We start from the raw sequence: 16,006 nt of genomic DNA, 5'->3' as shown, positions 1-16,006 counted from the left end.
ACACGTTTTGGCTCGGGTGTACGATGAGCACGCACCAGCCACATTAGAGTAGAGTATTCCGGCCGCCTACCCTTCCCTTCCTAGTTGATACACACATACCTACTTCTAGCCCAGTGCACTTACTTTCTCTCTCTTCTACTCCTCTACTCTCTTGTCTCTCTCTCATCTCTCTCCATCTTCCTCTCCACTTCTTCCACTTCTTCTACCCTCCTACAACCATCCCTCTTACACTCCACTCCACTCCACCCAACTTTACTCAACTCAACTCTATACTCTACATCACACTTCACCACAACCTTTCACCACCCACACTTCACTGAACTATATACTTCTTCACCACCTCACCTCACTATACCTAACCTACTCTACCACACTCACGCCGCCCTCCACTTTCGTCTTCCATTATATCCTCCATCCCCCTCCCTTTCCTCCTCTTCTTCCTTTCTCCTTCTCTACTCCTCAACTTTTCTCTCGATACTCACACGAATATCCAACTTTCCCGTCTCACGCCCACCACGCCTTTTCCCCTTCCCCCCAATCCCATAATTTCTGTTTGGGGCTAACCAACATCACCCGTGTTCCGCCCATATCAGACCCTCCCACCCACTTTCTCGACCATTTCAGTTTTCCACCTCTCCCCCCATCCTCGACTTTTTGGATGCATGCGCCATATAGGCTCCCTATGCGGCCTTGATATCCAACCACTACGGTCTCCACCCGACCACTTGCTCCCAACGACGGCACGCATTCACTCCCTAGTGGGTTCGCTGCCGTCTATCCAAATCGTTTTCTGTGGTGAATTCGCCCGTAATTGGGAGAAGCCATCGCCATGGTCGACGTGCGGAATGGCGGAGGCGAGTCTGGCTCTTTCAAGCCAGTGAATCGCTCAAGCCCCAATCCTGCGCGCGACGACGCAGACGCGCAAAAAGGCTCTGCCAAATCCAACAATTCCCCAGAGCACCCACCTACGTCGAAAGCGCAAAGCAAGGCCTCCTCCAGGAGAAACTCGACACCCGCCGCTGCGGCCTCGGACTCCCGCCAGGCCTCCGCGCAGTCGTCCAACAACACGCCCGCCGAGTCTGAACACCAGCAACACGCGCAGGCGGCGACTGCGTCAGCGGATGCGTCTTCGCAGGCGACACCGAAGGATACTACAGGAGAGGCGGCTGCCGCGCCGTACGGAACGCGATCGCGTAACCGGCCAGGGCGCTCCCGCATCAACTATGCAGAAGACAGCGTGGAGATGGACTTTGAGATGGCACCCGCGGCGACAAATGGAAACAACTCAGAGCCGCCCTCGCGTGGTTCGGTGGCTACAGACAGCGGACAGTCGGCAGGTGTGAGTGGAAAGAAAGGCCCCGGCTCTGGACAGGGCAATGCGCCGTGGGGCAATAATGGGGGTCCCAACCAAAAGGACAATACACCCCAAAATGTGAATATTCCTGGAACGTCAGCTTTTGCTGCAAAGCCAGCCGTTAATCCCACACAGCAGCCAAAGCGACGCAAAAACGCCGCAGGCACGAATGCTACGAATGGCAATCATGCGAATGGTGCTGCGCCAAGCCAGGCGGTTACGAGGCGTCCGGCCGCGAGCAGTAATGCCATCATAGCCGCCAATAATACGCGCGAGTCCAATATGATGACTTTTGCGAAGACCGGCGCCCTGCTCAAAGACGGCCATCTCCAAGCAGACGATGGCCAAATAATATCTGTTGATGGTATGCATTCATCATTCCCTTTCATTTGTTCCCGATTATTATTATTTTTATTATTTTATTTCTCCCCCTAATAATGCAATATCATGTGCTAACCATTCCTAGATCAGGTGTATCTCGTCTGCGAACCGCCGGGCGAACCCTACTATCTCTGCAGGGTAATGGAGTTCCTCCACGTCAATGGCGACACAAAAGCTCGTGTCGACTCAATCAGGGTGAATTGGTTTTACCGTCCGCGCGACGTTGGACGCTACAACAACGATACGCGTCTTGTCTATGCGACAATGCATTCAGACATATGCCCTCTGACTTCATTGCGAGGCATATGCCACATCACGCATCGATCAGAAATCGACAATTTAGATGAGTACCGGAAAACCAAGGACAGCTTCTGGTACAACCAACTTTTCGATCGATTCATCCATCGCTGGTACGATGTAATTCCAACGTCGCAGGTCATCAACGTGCCGGAGAAGGTCAAAAAGGCTCTGGATGAGCGATGGAAATACATCTGCCTGGAGACGAGCCGCGTCAAAGAACTCACCAGCGCAGTGAAAACCTGCAAGCGATGTGTGGGATTTTGTGCGTCGTAAGTACCACCTTCCCAATCACGAATCGCAAATTTCGAGACATTACGATACTAACTTCTCAAAGTAACGATTCCGTTGAGTGCGCCGTTTGCCGCATGACTTATCACATGAACTGTGTGCGACCTCCGCTCCTGAAGAAGCCGTCACGTGGTTTCGCTTGGGCCTGTGCACCCTGCAGTAGGGCTCAAGAGAAGAAACTCGAGGCTCGTCGAACCCCATTGGTGGGGTCCGGTAACGACGATGGCGACGAGGAAGAGATGCTAGATGAGGAGGAAGAAGATGCTGGCGGCGAAACCACTGCGCCTTCTCCCAATGACTCCGACTCTCAAACCGACCAACATCCAGCCACACAGGCGGAGATTGCGCTCGCGAAGATGTGGCCTATGCGATACCTCGGCATCCACTGTCGCGTAGAGGATGCGTTGCAGTACGACGATAGAGCGATCTACCCTCGTGCCAGCTCCAGGCTGGGTCCGCGCCATCAAGCCAACGTTAATGTTTGGCACGGCCGCCCCATCGAACTGGTAAAGCCTGCAGAGATTAAGAAACGCTACATCAAAGGCCCCGGATACAAGAAGGAGACGAAATTATCCAAAGAGACGGTCGCAGCCATGGAGGCAGACAAGGCCGAGAGGGCGAAGAGGCCGAAATGGGTCATGGATGAACCCCCCGGTTACGTGCGCCGGGGCGAGGACTACCCAAACAAAGACTCAAAGTGCACCGCGGAACTAATGTTCAAGATGCCCCCACTCGGAGTCCACTCCACGCGTGGAGAAGACAACGCCCCCACCGTCACCGAGGAACAACTAGAGGCGTACATGGATCGTGCAAAGAAACTTGCAGGACACGTCGGCGTCCCATCATATTCGACCAACTTCCTGGATAAGTGCCTGGCTCTTTTCGCAAAACATCAATATGACGCCGATGTGGCGCTCAAGCATGTCAAAAAGCTAGACAAGCGTAAAGATTTGCGTGAACCTGAACTGACCAAGGAGGAGGAAAAGAAATGGAACGAGGGGGTTTCCAAATTCGGCTCTGAAATCCGAAGCGTTCGTATGCATACAAGCAAGAATATGTTTTATGGCGACGCCGTACGCTATTACTACATGTGGAAAAAGACGCCAAAGGGTAGGGAGATTTGGGGGTCGTACACAAACCGCAAGGGACGAAACAAGAAAGCCGAAAGCGATGTTCAGCAGTCCCGCCTGGTCGACAATGTCGCGGACGACCACGACGACTCGGCTTTTGACAATGAAAAGGCAGCGGAACGCAAACGCGGTTTCCAGTGTAAATTCTGCTCCACACGATATTCGCGACAGTGGCGTCGCGCGCCCAATGTATCTCCTGGCCAAACAGTTCCCCCGGATGGGAGAGTCAGTAAAACCAACTCGTCGACAGGGACGTTGTTGGCTTTATGTCAGCGCTGTGCAGGCCTCTGGCGCAAATACGCCGTGAAATGGGAGAACACAGACGAGATCGCAAAGAAAGTGGCACAGGGAGGAGGCAAGGCTTGGAAGAGGAGAATTGACGAAGAGCTCTTGAAAGAAGTGTTGACAGCTACCAATGAGGGAAGCGGACACAACAGCACTCCTGAATATATTGAAGAGCCGGTCGCCACACCACAGCCAGTAGCGGAACCACCAAAGAAAAAGCAAAAGTTATCCGCTGCTGCTGCTGCCGCTGCCGCTGCCGCTGCTGCTGCCGCCGCTGGCGATAGCGGTTCTTCGACGCCATTCCCAGAGCCAGTCGTCGCTCCGAAGAAGAAAGAGAAAGAAAAGCCAGCGCCGCCGCCTCGACCTCCCACTCCCCCGATTGTTCCGTCACCACCGCGACTAAGGCCCCTCCCCTGTGCAGTATGCTTTTCGTCAGACGGACAACGTGTAGAGTGTGCGGCCTGCCGCTTGACGGTCCACAAGTATTGTTATGGCGTGGACGAAGGGCGACATTCGAAATGGTATTGTGACACCTGCAAGAACGACAAGAAGGAAAGCGTGTCTTACGTAAGTTTTATGACTCCCATGCAGCCTTTGACATTACTAACAATTGGTAGAATTATGAGTGTGTTCTTTGCCCCAAGAAACCGGTGGAGCAGGACTTTTACGAGCCGCCGAAGGTCACACATAAAAAGAAGAGTGAGAGAGAGCGCGAGAAAGAGCGGCTGGAGAAAGAGCTGGTTGATAAGGCCAAAGACGAATATCGGCACAAACAGCAAGAGAAAGGCCGGCCATTGATTCCTCGTGATCCTCTCAAGCGTACAGCGGACAACAACTGGGTGCATGTGTATTGTGCGCTTTGGACTCCCGAGACGAAATTCACGAGCCCTTCTCGGCTAGACATGGTTGAAGGCATAGGTGCCCCAACGCTCCGTTACGATGCTATTTGCAAGCTTTGCAAGTCTGCAAAAGGCGCGTGCGTATCGTGCTTGCAGTGTCACGGTACTTTCCATGTCGGCTGTGCGCATGAAGCGGGGTACACTTTTGGATTTGACATCACCCCCGTCAAAGCGACCCGCCGAGACACAGTTCCAACCGTTACTCTTAACGGCGAGACTGGCACTATGATGGCTGCCATATGGTGCAAAGACCATGCACCTAAGAATGTTGTCCACCCAATGAACGAGCCAGTGGAAGGCACCGATCTTGTCGCCTTGCAATTGTTCGCACGCGAGTTCAAGCAAGCAGACTTGACTCTCACAGGAACGGCACGGAAGGCCAATATGGTAGATCAATCGACCCGAATTGTGCCTCAGTTGTCTAGTGTGGCGCAGAATGGTCGCCGAACATCGACTATCCCTAGCCAAACACCGACCTCTGCTCGCGGGCGCCCATCGATCGGAAGCATTATCACCAAGCAAGAGGATTCCACCGAGTCGTTTGCCCCCAGAGCAGACCTGCAATGCAAGCGATGCAAGATCGGAGATAGCCCCAGGTGGTGGAAAATTGACGAATCGCAAAAGCCTGCCGTTGCAGCCGAATCATCATCCGCTATCAACGGAATCGAGATGGCCTTTAAATCTCCGCCAGAGCGCCCACTGCCAGGGGACAATTCTCGAGGCGTGAATGGGTCCATTGATCACATCATGACAGACGCACCACCAGTACGCCCTGTCAACCATTCCAGCCAGCTCAGGGTTGATACCGCCGTGTCTGATCCACGATCGGTTAGCTACCTCTGTCATAAGTGTCACTGGAAGAAGAGCCACCCATCGGAAGAAACTTCTGATGAGCGCGAGAGGTCGAAATCCGCTCTTCCTGAGCCACCCAAGGCGTTGCCACTCCAGTCGCCGCCTGTCCAGCCAGCTGCTGCATCCATCGCACCACCGCCCCCGCCGCCTCCCCCCGCCATCGGGTCTTGGTTGCCAGACGCTCGAAGCTTGCATCCTCCCCACCAGCCAGGCCCGCCTGTGAACTGGTTCTCGAGCGGACCACCACAGCAGCAACCGCCTCCTCCCCCTCCACCACCTCCACCGCCAGGTCCTTCTGCTCTACTCAACGGTATATCGCATCAGCCTCCTTCTGGTGCTCCACTCGGGCCTCCTTCGTCATTCCATTCTCCGTACTCTTTGCATCCGATCCAATCTTTCTCGAACCCAGGACACGGACCCTCTCTACCCCCTGTTCTTTCGAGATACGCTGCTCCTCCTCCTCAGATGCCTCTGCCACCGCCTAGTGGACCCGCTCCCCTCCACCTAAATGGCAGTAACGGATTGATGTTGAACGGAACGAACTCTAACGGCCTACCATCCCCCCGGGTGCCCTATTCACCAACTCACCCTCACGCGCACGGTTCATCTCGATCTACCGAAAGCCCTTTCAATGCACCGCCACCGCCAATGCAGTATCCCCCACTGCACCTTGGGAGCCCTGTCCCGGGCGCGGTGCGACCATCAACGCCCAGGGATACGATCATGAGAGATGCGCCGCCAACGACTGTCCCACAAGAGCGAGCCACTACGGGCGCGAGCGCAAGCCCATCACTGCGCAATTTACTGCATTAGATTTCCTTGGTTCCCTTTCACCATCATGTATTTTCTCAGAAGAAAAAATTTCGCCTCGTATCTGTTTAGGAGAGGCGGGAATCAGCACGGGTAGGAGTCCATCGTTCTCATGATTATAGGGGCGCATGGAGTTGCTCGGCGGAAACTGGACGAGAAGGAAACATATTCCGTGCAGTTGGCCCCGAGTGATTGTGCGCGGAGTTCTACGTACTGGGCACGATACCACATCATTGGTTGTTCATCTTCCTTCCTTTTCATTTTCCTCTTTTCTCCCACTTTGAGCCTCTGTCATCAGCTTCTCGCTGCTTTTCCTCTTGCGCAAGCACTACTTTTTTTGTTATAATTTTGCATTGAGCCATGAACGCTACATCGCGAGAATGGTTGGGCGACGGTTGATTTGTACGTCTACAGCAAGGCATTTCAGCCCTCCAGGGGTTGTGGTTCAGGAAAGGAACCAAGGGTCAGAGATGGAATCATCCACACGGGGTCATTCGCCCCTTGTGCGAGGTAGGATTGGAACGGGAAATGCAGGAGCCCACGAGCTCACCAAACCCAGGATAGACAGAACCATTGAATAAATAAGCCAAAAAAAGAAGAAGAGAAGAAAACCTTTATCAAACACGTAACTCATCCATTTGCCAAACATCTGTGAAATGCTGATATCGGGTTTGACAGTATCCGTAATTAGTGATATGTGTTGAAAGGCTTGAAACGGGAAGAAGCATATATATTGCTGCGCCACACACGCGCGCACCCGTGTCACACACATACACACACGCACACACTCGAGGACGGCCCCACACATGTGAGTGACATGCAGCAAGGTACCCATCATTTGGGTGATAGCTGCATGGATGGAGATTTGAGGCTGCACTTCCCATTCTAGACTGTTGATGTCTATGTACGACTAGAGACTGGGTTACCTACATTACAGGAGGCGGTACGGGAAGGGGGAAGGGCGGATTGGAACTCGTATGTTCTGGAAGACGGTACGTGCGGACGAAAGAGAGATGGATGGGTATATGCTGGGTTGGTATCGATTGCACTGAACTACTCCACACACGTTTCGATCGAAGGGAACAGGAAAACAGGAGGAGAGAGAATGATGAGAATTGAATGCGATTATCTGCAATGTTTCTTGTGCTGTATCTATCTATTCGTCTTCGTGTGTGTGTATGAAGGTGTCGATGGGATGATACGTAAGGGCCAAGCTTTGGGGGAGGTGGAGACGACGGAATTCATGCAGATGCAAGGCGAGTGGCTGCAGCAACGGCCTCTGATTGGCCCGAGATCGACGTCCCCCCAACCCCCATCCCTCTCTTCCTCTCCAGAGTCCAGCCACAACATCCAACATCTTCCCATCCCTTCTTTGATAAGTCCGTTGCTTTCTCTTTTCTTTCTTTACTGTTCTCTCATCAATATCATCTTATATCTCATATAATATATTTATCAGACATTCAAAGCCATCGCATCCGCGGCTTTCGAATCCCCATCCTCTTATATCCGACCACCACCCCTGTCCCCAGGATAGCCGGCAACCCCGTACTCCAACATTCTTCGACGCTCTTGAGACACCAATCGTAGGAGCTCCAGCGGCCGCGAGACAAAAAGCCCTCAACGCTCGGAAGACCAGCGCTTGCTTTGACCGAAGGGAGCAAAAGAGTTACGCACCCCTCGGTGTTTTTATTATATCCATTGCGCCTCTCTCCATCAGAGAGGAAGGGGAAAAGGGTTAAAATCGTCGTGCCCCCCTGGTCCATCGATTCGCAAACCCTCACATCGACTTCTTGGCTTTTCATCCCTTTACGCCACCTCCACGACACACACTTTATTGTAGCCTGTTCAGGCGACTTCACTCTTGCCGTTCGATTTATCTTTCGTTTTTCGTTCTGCTTGTTCAATTGATACATTCGCGTTCATCGATACACACCCTTCATCACCATCACTGCTCGCCATCATGGTGTTCGACAAGAGAGACGAATGCTTCAGGAACGGCGACGGATCCATATCATGCTACCGAGACGGATTCTGGTACACAGATGTAAGTCCCCCTCCCCTCCCCTTTCAACTACCCATCAATTGTGTGTGTGTCTAACGAGAACGAACGAACAGAAAGGCATAATAATCAAATGGGTCATCTTCGCCTGCTTCTTCGGCTTCTTCATGCTCTGGTTCGTCGGCGGGTACATCCACGCGAAGCGGCGCATCAAAAAGGGTCTCCCTCTCCTCGCATACCATCGCGTACGTCTTTCCCCCTTCCCCTCCTCTCCCTCCTCCTCTACCCATCCTCCTCCATCCTTCCCCCAATGAAGCATATCATTGAATGATAGCTAACGCGCAATACAGTGGCTCGTCCCCCGCCGCCACTACAACCCCCAGCCCCAGAACCACTTCACATTCTACTCCCCGCAGCACCAGCACCCGTACGGCCCACCCCCCCAGCAACGACCAGACGGCACATGGCCCCAGCCGCCTCCGACGTACGCTCACGACGCGCCGCCTAGCTACTACGCCCCACCTGGCGGCAACCCGAACGGCGCGGCGAAGATGTACCCGGGAGGAGCTCCTCAGGGGATGGAGATGCCGCAGTACGGTGTCCCCCCTCCGCCGGGACCACCGCCAGCACAACAACAGCAGAGCGGCGTCGTGGGAGGGTCGAGTTCACAGCAGCAGGGAGGACAGCAGCAGTGGCAGGGTGGGGATGTCGAGGCGGGACAACTGCCTGAACGGCCGGCGAATGCGAAGACGAGGGTGGCGGGGCTGATGGACAGGTTCCGTCGATAAGGACATGCCCCCTCCACCTAACCAAAAAAAAATAATAAACAAAAAAAGAAGAAAGGAAAAGGGAGAGAGGGAAGAGGGGAGAAAGCATACACAAACCGGCGTTTTTGAAGCAACATATCACTACCATTTATTCGATCATATAAGGGCTGGCTCAGAGAGCAGGGGAGCGATTTTACGCTTGTATCTTATACGGTTTTTTTTTTCCATGTGGGGGGTACATTAGCATTTTTGGAGTTGGGAACATGGGATATGGGATATCATTGTTGGATCAGTATAGTATGGATAGTAGAGCTGAGCAGAGTAAAGCAGAGCGTTGTTAAGCAATATGAACATCATTACAACATCGTAAATGACGGGTTGAATCGAGATATGTAACCAAATGACACACTAAGGGGTGTATGTGGATGAGTTTGAGTACCTTCAACGATGCCATTCCCACCATTCCTACAGGTCATGCATGGGTAACGTCAATCATAATGACTAAAGCTTCATGAAATTTGAACTTAATATTCAATTGATTTGATTGAATCTGAATTCCTTATTGAAATAATACCTTCTCGTTACTTTCTACTTCTTCTGCTCCGACCAAGTCTCACTCGTATAAAAATGAATTCCATACCTCTACTACGAGATACTCCGTATATAAATGATGAACTCCATATCCCGCTAAAAAAAACGCACACATTCAAAAACACCACCCACTTCCTCACCCACTCAATCCAAATCCATCGCATCCCCATCCTCCCCCTCCCCCTCCCCCTCATCCTCCCTTCCACCCCCAGTAGCCTCCCCCGTACCACCATCCCCCCCAACATCCCCAACAGCAACCCTCTCCCTCATCCTCCTCCTCGCCTCCGCAATCGCCCTCCTCACCCTATCCTGCTCCTCCGGCACCGTCAGACTACCAGGAATACTATACAACACCAACTGATTATCCCTCGTCGCCTGCAGCTCGCCTCCCGCAATCGTGGGGGTGGGAGTGGTTGAGAGCATGTGGTGTATCTCCCGCCCCTCGCCGCGCAGGACGTGCGTGGGTATCTTGGAGAGGTGTTTTTCGATGTCCGGGAGGAAGATGGGGTGCGTGGGTGTTGATTCGATGGTTTCTGTGTCTGCGTCTGCGTCTGTGGAGGAGAGGGGGGAGAGGGAGGGGTCGAGGTCGAGGTCCATGGAGTCGGAGTCGGAGGAGAGGGAGGGAGGGTGGTGGTGGGTGTGTCGTTTGGGTTTTGAGGGGACGACGGGGGCGGAGAGGGATGTCGGCTGTGTGGTGTTGTAGTTTGTGAGGGAGGTGGAGGTGGAGGAGGAGGAGGAGGAGGAGGGTTGGGGTGGGTCGGAGGAGCCGGGGACGGGGATGTAGAGGAGGGAACCGTTTTTATCTACATAAGTTCGTTAGTATCTGTATGACATGTTGTATGTTTGTGGTTTCGGGGGAGACATACCTAGGTTGAGGAGGTCGAAACGCTTGCTCAGGCGCTGCTCGTTCTCCAGCGAGCTGTCGGCCGGCCGCTTCTTGCCATGGGGGCTTGGTTCTGATGCTGCTGCTGCTGCCGCCCGCGGCGCAGGTGGGAAGTGTGGGTGCGTTGTGAAGGGGATTGTGGCGCTTAAGGTGGACATTGGGGGTGTGGTTTGTGAGGTTGGAGATGTCGAGGTGTTATGATGTGAGCTCAGCCGTATCGTGCATTCCACCGCTCAGGCGTGCGCCGGGTGGATGGTCTCAATTGTCTTTGGGGTTGTGACTGAATTGGTAGGTGACTTCTGTTCTATGGGGTGTCCAGCGTGGAATTATTGAAGGCCGGACTGTGGTTGTCTTCTTGAGATTGGTGTTGTTGGTAGTGTAGTGGTAGGATTGAAGTGTTGGTAGTGGTGGATGAAGATGCGGGGAGAGTAAGAGCTAGTTCTGTCCGGATTGGTTCAAGAGGAATTGGCTTGTCTTGAAGTGTAGAATACGTAGGTAATATTTAGGATATCTATGAAAAAGAAGGAAGCTTCAGAGTCAGGCCAGGGACATTTATCTATCTACTGTAGTATCTGCAGGGTCGATGGGTCCGGAGAGGATCGATTCTTCGACTATGGGAGGACGAACTTTCTCGAATCCGAACGAATCCCCGTGATTCTACCATGCCTCCATTCCCGCGCCGATCAGACACCCTCTCTGTAACATTCCAACCGAACATAACATCATAGCGGTGGAGACAAGAAAATAAAATAATGGAGAGAGAGGTGAAAACATACAGATCTTAAGACATAGACATAGGTAGTTATGGAAACTGAATAGTAGACTCGAGACAATTATTGGTCGGGTCTGGTCTGGTCTGGTCTGCGCTGGTGCCATGTCACCACCCGCCTGTAGATACTATTCCCTATTATTCCTCACTATTTTGTACTGTAATTAATCGAATGATTATCCCTCTTCCTCATCGACACCACATGTACGAAACAATTGCTCACTCTACTTCTACAATCCTCTTCCGTCCATCCCCCAGCTCTCCACTTATCCGTTCATCCATCCATTCGTCGTTCAACGGCTGCAAGCGCGTGTCGCGTATCGTACAATAGCGCATCTGCGGAGGAGAAACCCTGCCTAATCTTTGTCCCTCCCATCGACCGTTCATTCGAGAGGGTAATAATTTATTGGTCGCCTGCTTGACTGGTCTACTTCTACTCGTACCTTACACAGTAAGTTACTGCTACTACTGCTCCGTGCCGCCGCGCTCAATTGATACATTCTTCACTCGTTCGCTCGGCTTGCATCGGAGAAAAGCTGGCTCTGCGTCTTGATGCTGTTGTTGCACCGCAGATCGACTGCCACTGCTGCCACCACTATCACTGCCGCTGCGACTGCGACTGGTTCTGCTTATAGCCTTTGTAGTAATAATAATAGTGGCGGTGGTGGCCGTTGTAGGGGTTGTGGTTCTGATAGGAACCCTCTGAGTCACGGCCGATCAGAGATATCGAGGTCCTTCACATCTTCTACTAAGCCGACTACTCCAACTACTACTACTACTACTACTCTAACTTTTACCACCTCACACTCTTCTTCTTCCACTTTTCTTACGCCAACACCAACCCCACTGCGACAACCTCCCAAGTCGTCCTCGCCACTCGCACTTCGCAATTGCACATTACACAGGCGAACACTATCGTCACTGCGCACTGTTGCTACACCAAGAATACCCCGCCACCACACATCCTCCCTCGCGATACCCCGCTGGTCCAGAGGAACTCGCACCATGTCTCTCGTCGATGAGAAGCACGAGTGGGGTGCGAAGCGCGTTAGGGATACTTTCCTTGACTTCTTCAAGAAAAATGGACACACTTTCGGTACATATCCTTGTTTCTCTCTTCATCATCCACATCTTTACGTCTGATCCATCTTGCCTCCACCACTGCGCTGCGCAACCACAATGACCACATCCAGTCCATATCAATTGACAACCCATAGTTCCCTCCTCCTCTGTCGTTCCCCTCTCTGACCCTACTCTCCTCTTCACAAATGCTGGAATGAACCAGTACAAGTCCATCTTCTTGGGCACTGTCGACCCCGCCTCCGACTTCGCACAACTCAAGCGCGCCGCCAACTCGCAAAAGTGCATTCGCGCCGGTGGAAAGCACAATGATCTCGACGATGTCGGCAAGGACAGCTACCATCACACCTTCTTCGAGATGTTGGGTAACTGGAGTTTTGGAGACTACTTCAAGAAGGAGGCCATAGGCTACAGCTGGGAGCTTCTGACCAAGGTCTATGGCATCGACCCCAACAGGCTATACGTCACATACTTCGAGGGCTCAGACGGACTCGAGCCTGATCTAGAGGCCAAGGAGCTGTGGAAGAGCGTCGGCGTTCCCGAGGACCACATCTTGCCTGGAAACATGAAGGACAACTTTTGGGAGATGGGTGATCAGGGCCCTTGCGGCCCCTGCTCCGAGGTCCACTACGACCTGCGTGAGCCTGAGAATGGCGTGTACAGGAATGCCGCAAGCTTGGTGAACGAGGACGACCCAGAGGTCATTGAGATCTGGAACAACGTCTTCATCCAGTACAACCGCGAGCCCGACCGATCATTGCGATCTCTTCCGAACAAGCACGTCGATACCGGTATGGGTTTCGAGCGATTGGTCTGCTTGTTGCAGAAGAAGAAGTCCAACTACGACACCGACGTCTTCACTCCCATCTTCAAGGTGATCCAGGACATCACGGGCGCAAGAGAGTACAGGGGCAAATTCGGTGCAGAGGATCCCGATGGTCTCGACACCGCCTACCGTGTGGTCGCCGACCACGTCCGACTGCTCACATTTGCAATTGCCGACGGAGGTGTCCCCAACAACGTTGGCCGAGGATACGTCGTGCGTCGTGTCCTTCGCAGAGGTGCGCGCTACGCTCGCAAGTACTTCGAGGTGGAGATTGGCGACTTCTTCTCCAAGATCGTCCCACACCTCGTCGAACAGATGGGTGACATGTTCCCTGAGATCCGCAAGAAGCAGACAGATATTATGGAGATCCTGGACGAGGAAGAGAAGAGCTTTGCCAAGTCTCTCGACCGTGGTGAGATCATGTTCGAGAAGTACGCACAGAAGGCCAAGGTCAAGGGATCGAATGACCTTCCTGGAGACGATGTGTGGCGATTGTACGACACTTACGGTTTCCCTGTCGATCTGACTAAGTTGATGGCTGAGGAGCGCGGACTTAATATCAACGATAAGGAGGTCGAGGAGGCCCAAGAGAAGGCACGTGAGGCTAGCAAGGGTGACAAGAAGGCCACGGCTGCTCTTGTCAAGTTCGACGTCCACGACCTCAGCGCTCTGGAGGGCATGACCGAGGTTCCAAAGACGGACGACTCCGCAAAGTTCGGTCGCGAGAACATCACATCCACCATCAAGGCGATATATCACAACAAGAAGTTCCTCAAGAGCACGAAGGAGGTCCCCGAGGGCGAACAATTTGGTGTTCTGCTTGACCGGACAAACTTCTACGCCGAGCAAGGTGGTCAGGAGTTCGATACTGGCCATCTCCTCCACGAGGACGACGGAGAGTTCGATGTTGCCAATGTGCAGGTTTACGCCGGCTACGTCCTCCACACCGGCTACCTCAAATGGGGAGAGTTGAGCGTTGGCTCAGAGGTCATCTCAGAGTACGACGAGCTCCGTCGCCACCCCATCCGCAACAACCACACGGGTACTCACGTCCTCAACTACGCTCTCCGTGAGGTTCTCGGCAACGAGGTCGACCAGAAGGGCTCCCTCGTCAGCCCCGAGAAGCTCCGTTTCGATTTCTCGCACAAATCTGGCATCGAGCCCGCACAACTCGAGAAGATCGAGAAGATCTCGACAGAATACATCCGTCAGAACTCCGAGGTCTTCGCCAAGGACGTGCCTCTCGCGACTGCCCGCGAGATCAGAGGCGTGCGCGCTGTCTTTGGCGAGACCTACCCAGACCCGGTCCGCGTCGTCTCCGTCGGAGTGTCCGTCGAAGACCTCCTCGCAGACGTCAAGAACGAGGCCTGGGAGAAGGTGTCCGTAGAATTCTGCGGTGGCACTCACGTCAAGCAGACCGGCGAGATCAAGGAGCTCATCATCCTCGAAGAGTCCGGCATCGCCAAGGGCATCCGCCGAATCGTCGCCGTGACCGGCCAGGAAGCGTACGACGTGCAGCGCCTTGCCTCCGAGTTCGAGCAGCAGCTCACGCGTCTCGAGAAGCTCAAGTTCGGCGCCGAGAAGGAGGCCGAGGCGAAGAAGCTCCAGGTCCAGCTCAACCAGCTCACCATCTCCGCCATCACGAAGAACCAGTTCCGCGACCGCTTCGCCAAGATCCTCAAGTCGATCCTCGACGAGCAGAAGGCCGCCGCCAAGGCAGAGAACAAGCGCGTCCTCGACTCCATCACGGGCTTCTTCGAGAAGAACGAGGCCGAGAAGGTCCTGGTGCAGAAGCTCGACTGGTCGTCCAATGTCAGCAAGGCCATCAGCGACGCCATCAAGGTCGTCAGCGGACCCAAGAGCAGCATCAAGGACAAGACTGTGTACCTCGTCAGTGCCAGCGAGGACGAGAAGAAGGTCGTCCACGGATGCTACGTCGCAGAGGTAAGTACCAAACGCCCCATCTAATATTTCGCATGTCGAGAAGTTTGACACTGACTCTACCCACAGGCATACACCGCCGCCGGCGCCTCAGGCCCCGCATGGGCCTCCGAAGTCGCCAAAGTCATCGGCGGCAAGGCAGGTGGCAAGCCTGGTGCTCCTACCGCCGTCGGTCAGGGCACGAATGCAGACAAGGTTGACGAGGGCGTCGAGATTGCGCGGAAGTACATTGAGGGTTTCAAGTTGTAGATTCACACGCCCTTCAATCGATGTTGCAAACGAACGACGCGAAATGGGAAAGAAAAATGTCAAGGAAGGAATTAAGGTACGGGCTCTCCATCAGATCCAAAGCGAGCCACAATCTAGCTTAGATTGAAACAACATGGAAGGATGCGCCTTCTCTGCTCTGCTCAGCTTAGCTCTGGCTTGTGTGGAATCTCCATTTAGGTACAGTAGTTAGCTACTTTGTCAGTACTTAGTCTGGCCAAGATGAAGAAATGTAAAAACATATCATTCTAAACATAAATCGTGCGTTTCTTTTCCTTTGTAGTGGTAATAGGAAAAGACTAGAAACTTGTATTCTCTGCAAACATATACTCTCTACACATCAGAGAAAATTGTTCCAAACACACCCCTCAACGCGTCTACCTAGGTAATTTCCAACATGTTATTTGGAATCAACTTCCCCCCAAATAAACAGCAAATAGAAAACAAACGTGAAATACGACCAGAAAATGATGTCAATCTATGTACATCACCGAGACTAAGCAAACCCCTACCTACTGCCTACCTAGCTAACCCATGCACCTTCTCAGACCCTTAACCTTATCTTCACCTTAACTACCCCTACC

At 53.1% G+C, this 16,006-nt stretch overlaps 4 protein-coding genes across 4 annotated transcripts; 3 read left to right on the top strand and 1 right to left on the bottom strand.

Annotated features, from left to right (window-relative positions):
- The first annotated feature begins 438 nt into the window (after positions 1–438).
- Positions 439–6,491, top strand: BU24DRAFT_237003 (uncharacterized protein). Its single transcript, XM_033522250.1, has 4 exons — positions 439–1,718; positions 1,821–2,304; positions 2,370–4,305; positions 4,356–6,491. Exons 1-4 carry the CDS (start codon positions 830–832, stop codon positions 6,300–6,302), a joined length of 5,256 nt encoding a protein of 1,751 aa, XP_033381746.1. The 5' UTR covers positions 439–829; the 3' UTR covers positions 6,303–6,491.
- Positions 6,492–8,073: 1,582 nt separating this feature from the next.
- Positions 8,074–9,196, top strand: BU24DRAFT_236978 (uncharacterized protein). The gene is made up of 3 exons (XM_033522249.1): positions 8,074–8,343; positions 8,415–8,543; positions 8,649–9,196. Exons 1-3 carry the CDS (start codon positions 8,260–8,262, stop codon positions 9,084–9,086), a joined length of 651 nt encoding a protein of 216 aa, XP_033381745.1. The 5' UTR covers positions 8,074–8,259; the 3' UTR covers positions 9,087–9,196.
- A 377-nt stretch (positions 9,197–9,573) lies between these two features.
- Positions 9,574–11,079, bottom strand: BU24DRAFT_236968 (uncharacterized protein). The gene is made up of 3 exons (XM_033522248.1): positions 10,523–11,079; positions 9,939–10,459; positions 9,574–9,839 (listed from the first exon to the last, which is right to left on the bottom strand). The coding sequence occupies exons 1-3, from the start codon at positions 10,695–10,697 to the stop codon at positions 9,801–9,803; spliced, it is 735 nt and encodes a 244-aa protein (XP_033381744.1). The 5' UTR covers positions 10,698–11,079; the 3' UTR covers positions 9,574–9,800.
- Positions 11,080–11,967: 888 nt separating this feature from the next.
- On the top strand, positions 11,968–15,612 carry BU24DRAFT_236955 (alanyl-tRNA synthetase-like protein). Its single transcript, XM_033522247.1, has 3 exons — positions 11,968–12,404; positions 12,526–15,158; positions 15,225–15,612. The coding sequence occupies exons 1-3, from the start codon at positions 12,314–12,316 to the stop codon at positions 15,402–15,404; spliced, it is 2,904 nt and encodes a 967-aa protein (XP_033381743.1). The 5' UTR covers positions 11,968–12,313; the 3' UTR covers positions 15,405–15,612.
- The last annotated feature ends 394 nt before the right edge of the window (positions 15,613–16,006 follow it).

This window comes from Aaosphaeria arxii, assembly GCF_010015735.1.
Source record: "Aaosphaeria arxii CBS 175.79 unplaced genomic scaffold BU24scaffold_6, whole genome shotgun sequence".
Classification (NCBI taxonomy): Eukaryota; Fungi; Ascomycota; class Dothideomycetes; order Pleosporales; genus Aaosphaeria; species Aaosphaeria arxii.
This window is presented reverse-complemented; position numbering and strand designations above follow the sequence as displayed.

Bases quoted from the DNA above. Each gene is read 5' to 3' on its own strand.
- BU24DRAFT_236955 (XM_033522247.1), top strand. From the start codon at position 12,314: ATGTCTCTCGTCGATGAGAAGCACGAGTGGGGTGCGAAGCGCGTTAGG. The intron at 12,405-12,525 runs GTACATATCCTT...GACAACCCATAG, and splicing joins GAAAAATGGACACACTTTCG to TTCCCTCCTCCTCTGTCGTT. The intron at 15,159-15,224 runs GTAAGTACCAAA...CTCTACCCACAG, and splicing joins ACGGATGCTACGTCGCAGAG to GCATACACCGCCGCCGGCGC.
- BU24DRAFT_237003 (XM_033522250.1), top strand. From the start codon at position 830: ATGGTCGACGTGCGGAATGGCGGAGGCGAGTCTGGCTCTTTCAAGCCA. The intron at 2,305-2,369 runs GTAAGTACCACC...AACTTCTCAAAG, and splicing joins TGTGTGGGATTTTGTGCGTC to TAACGATTCCGTTGAGTGCG. The intron at 4,306-4,355 runs GTAAGTTTTATG...AACAATTGGTAG, and splicing joins AGAAGGAAAGCGTGTCTTAC to AATTATGAGTGTGTTCTTTG.
- BU24DRAFT_236968 (XM_033522248.1), bottom strand. From the start codon at position 10,697: ATGTCCACCTTAAGCGCCACAATCCCCTTCACAACGCACCCACACTTC. The intron at 10,460-10,522 runs GTATGTCTCCCC...GAACTTATGTAG, and splicing joins TTTCGACCTCCTCAACCTAG to ATAAAAACGGTTCCCTCCTC. The intron at 9,840-9,938 runs GCGAGGAGGAGG...GATGAGGGGGAG, and splicing joins TGAGGAGGGCGATTGCGGAG to GGGGAGGGGGAGGATGGGGA.
- BU24DRAFT_236978 (XM_033522249.1), top strand. From the start codon at position 8,260: ATGGTGTTCGACAAGAGAGACGAATGCTTCAGGAACGGCGACGGATCC. The intron at 8,344-8,414 runs GTAAGTCCCCCT...ACGAACGAACAG, and splicing joins ACGGATTCTGGTACACAGAT to AAAGGCATAATAATCAAATG. The intron at 8,544-8,648 runs GTACGTCTTTCC...CGCGCAATACAG, and splicing joins CTCTCCTCGCATACCATCGC to TGGCTCGTCCCCCGCCGCCA.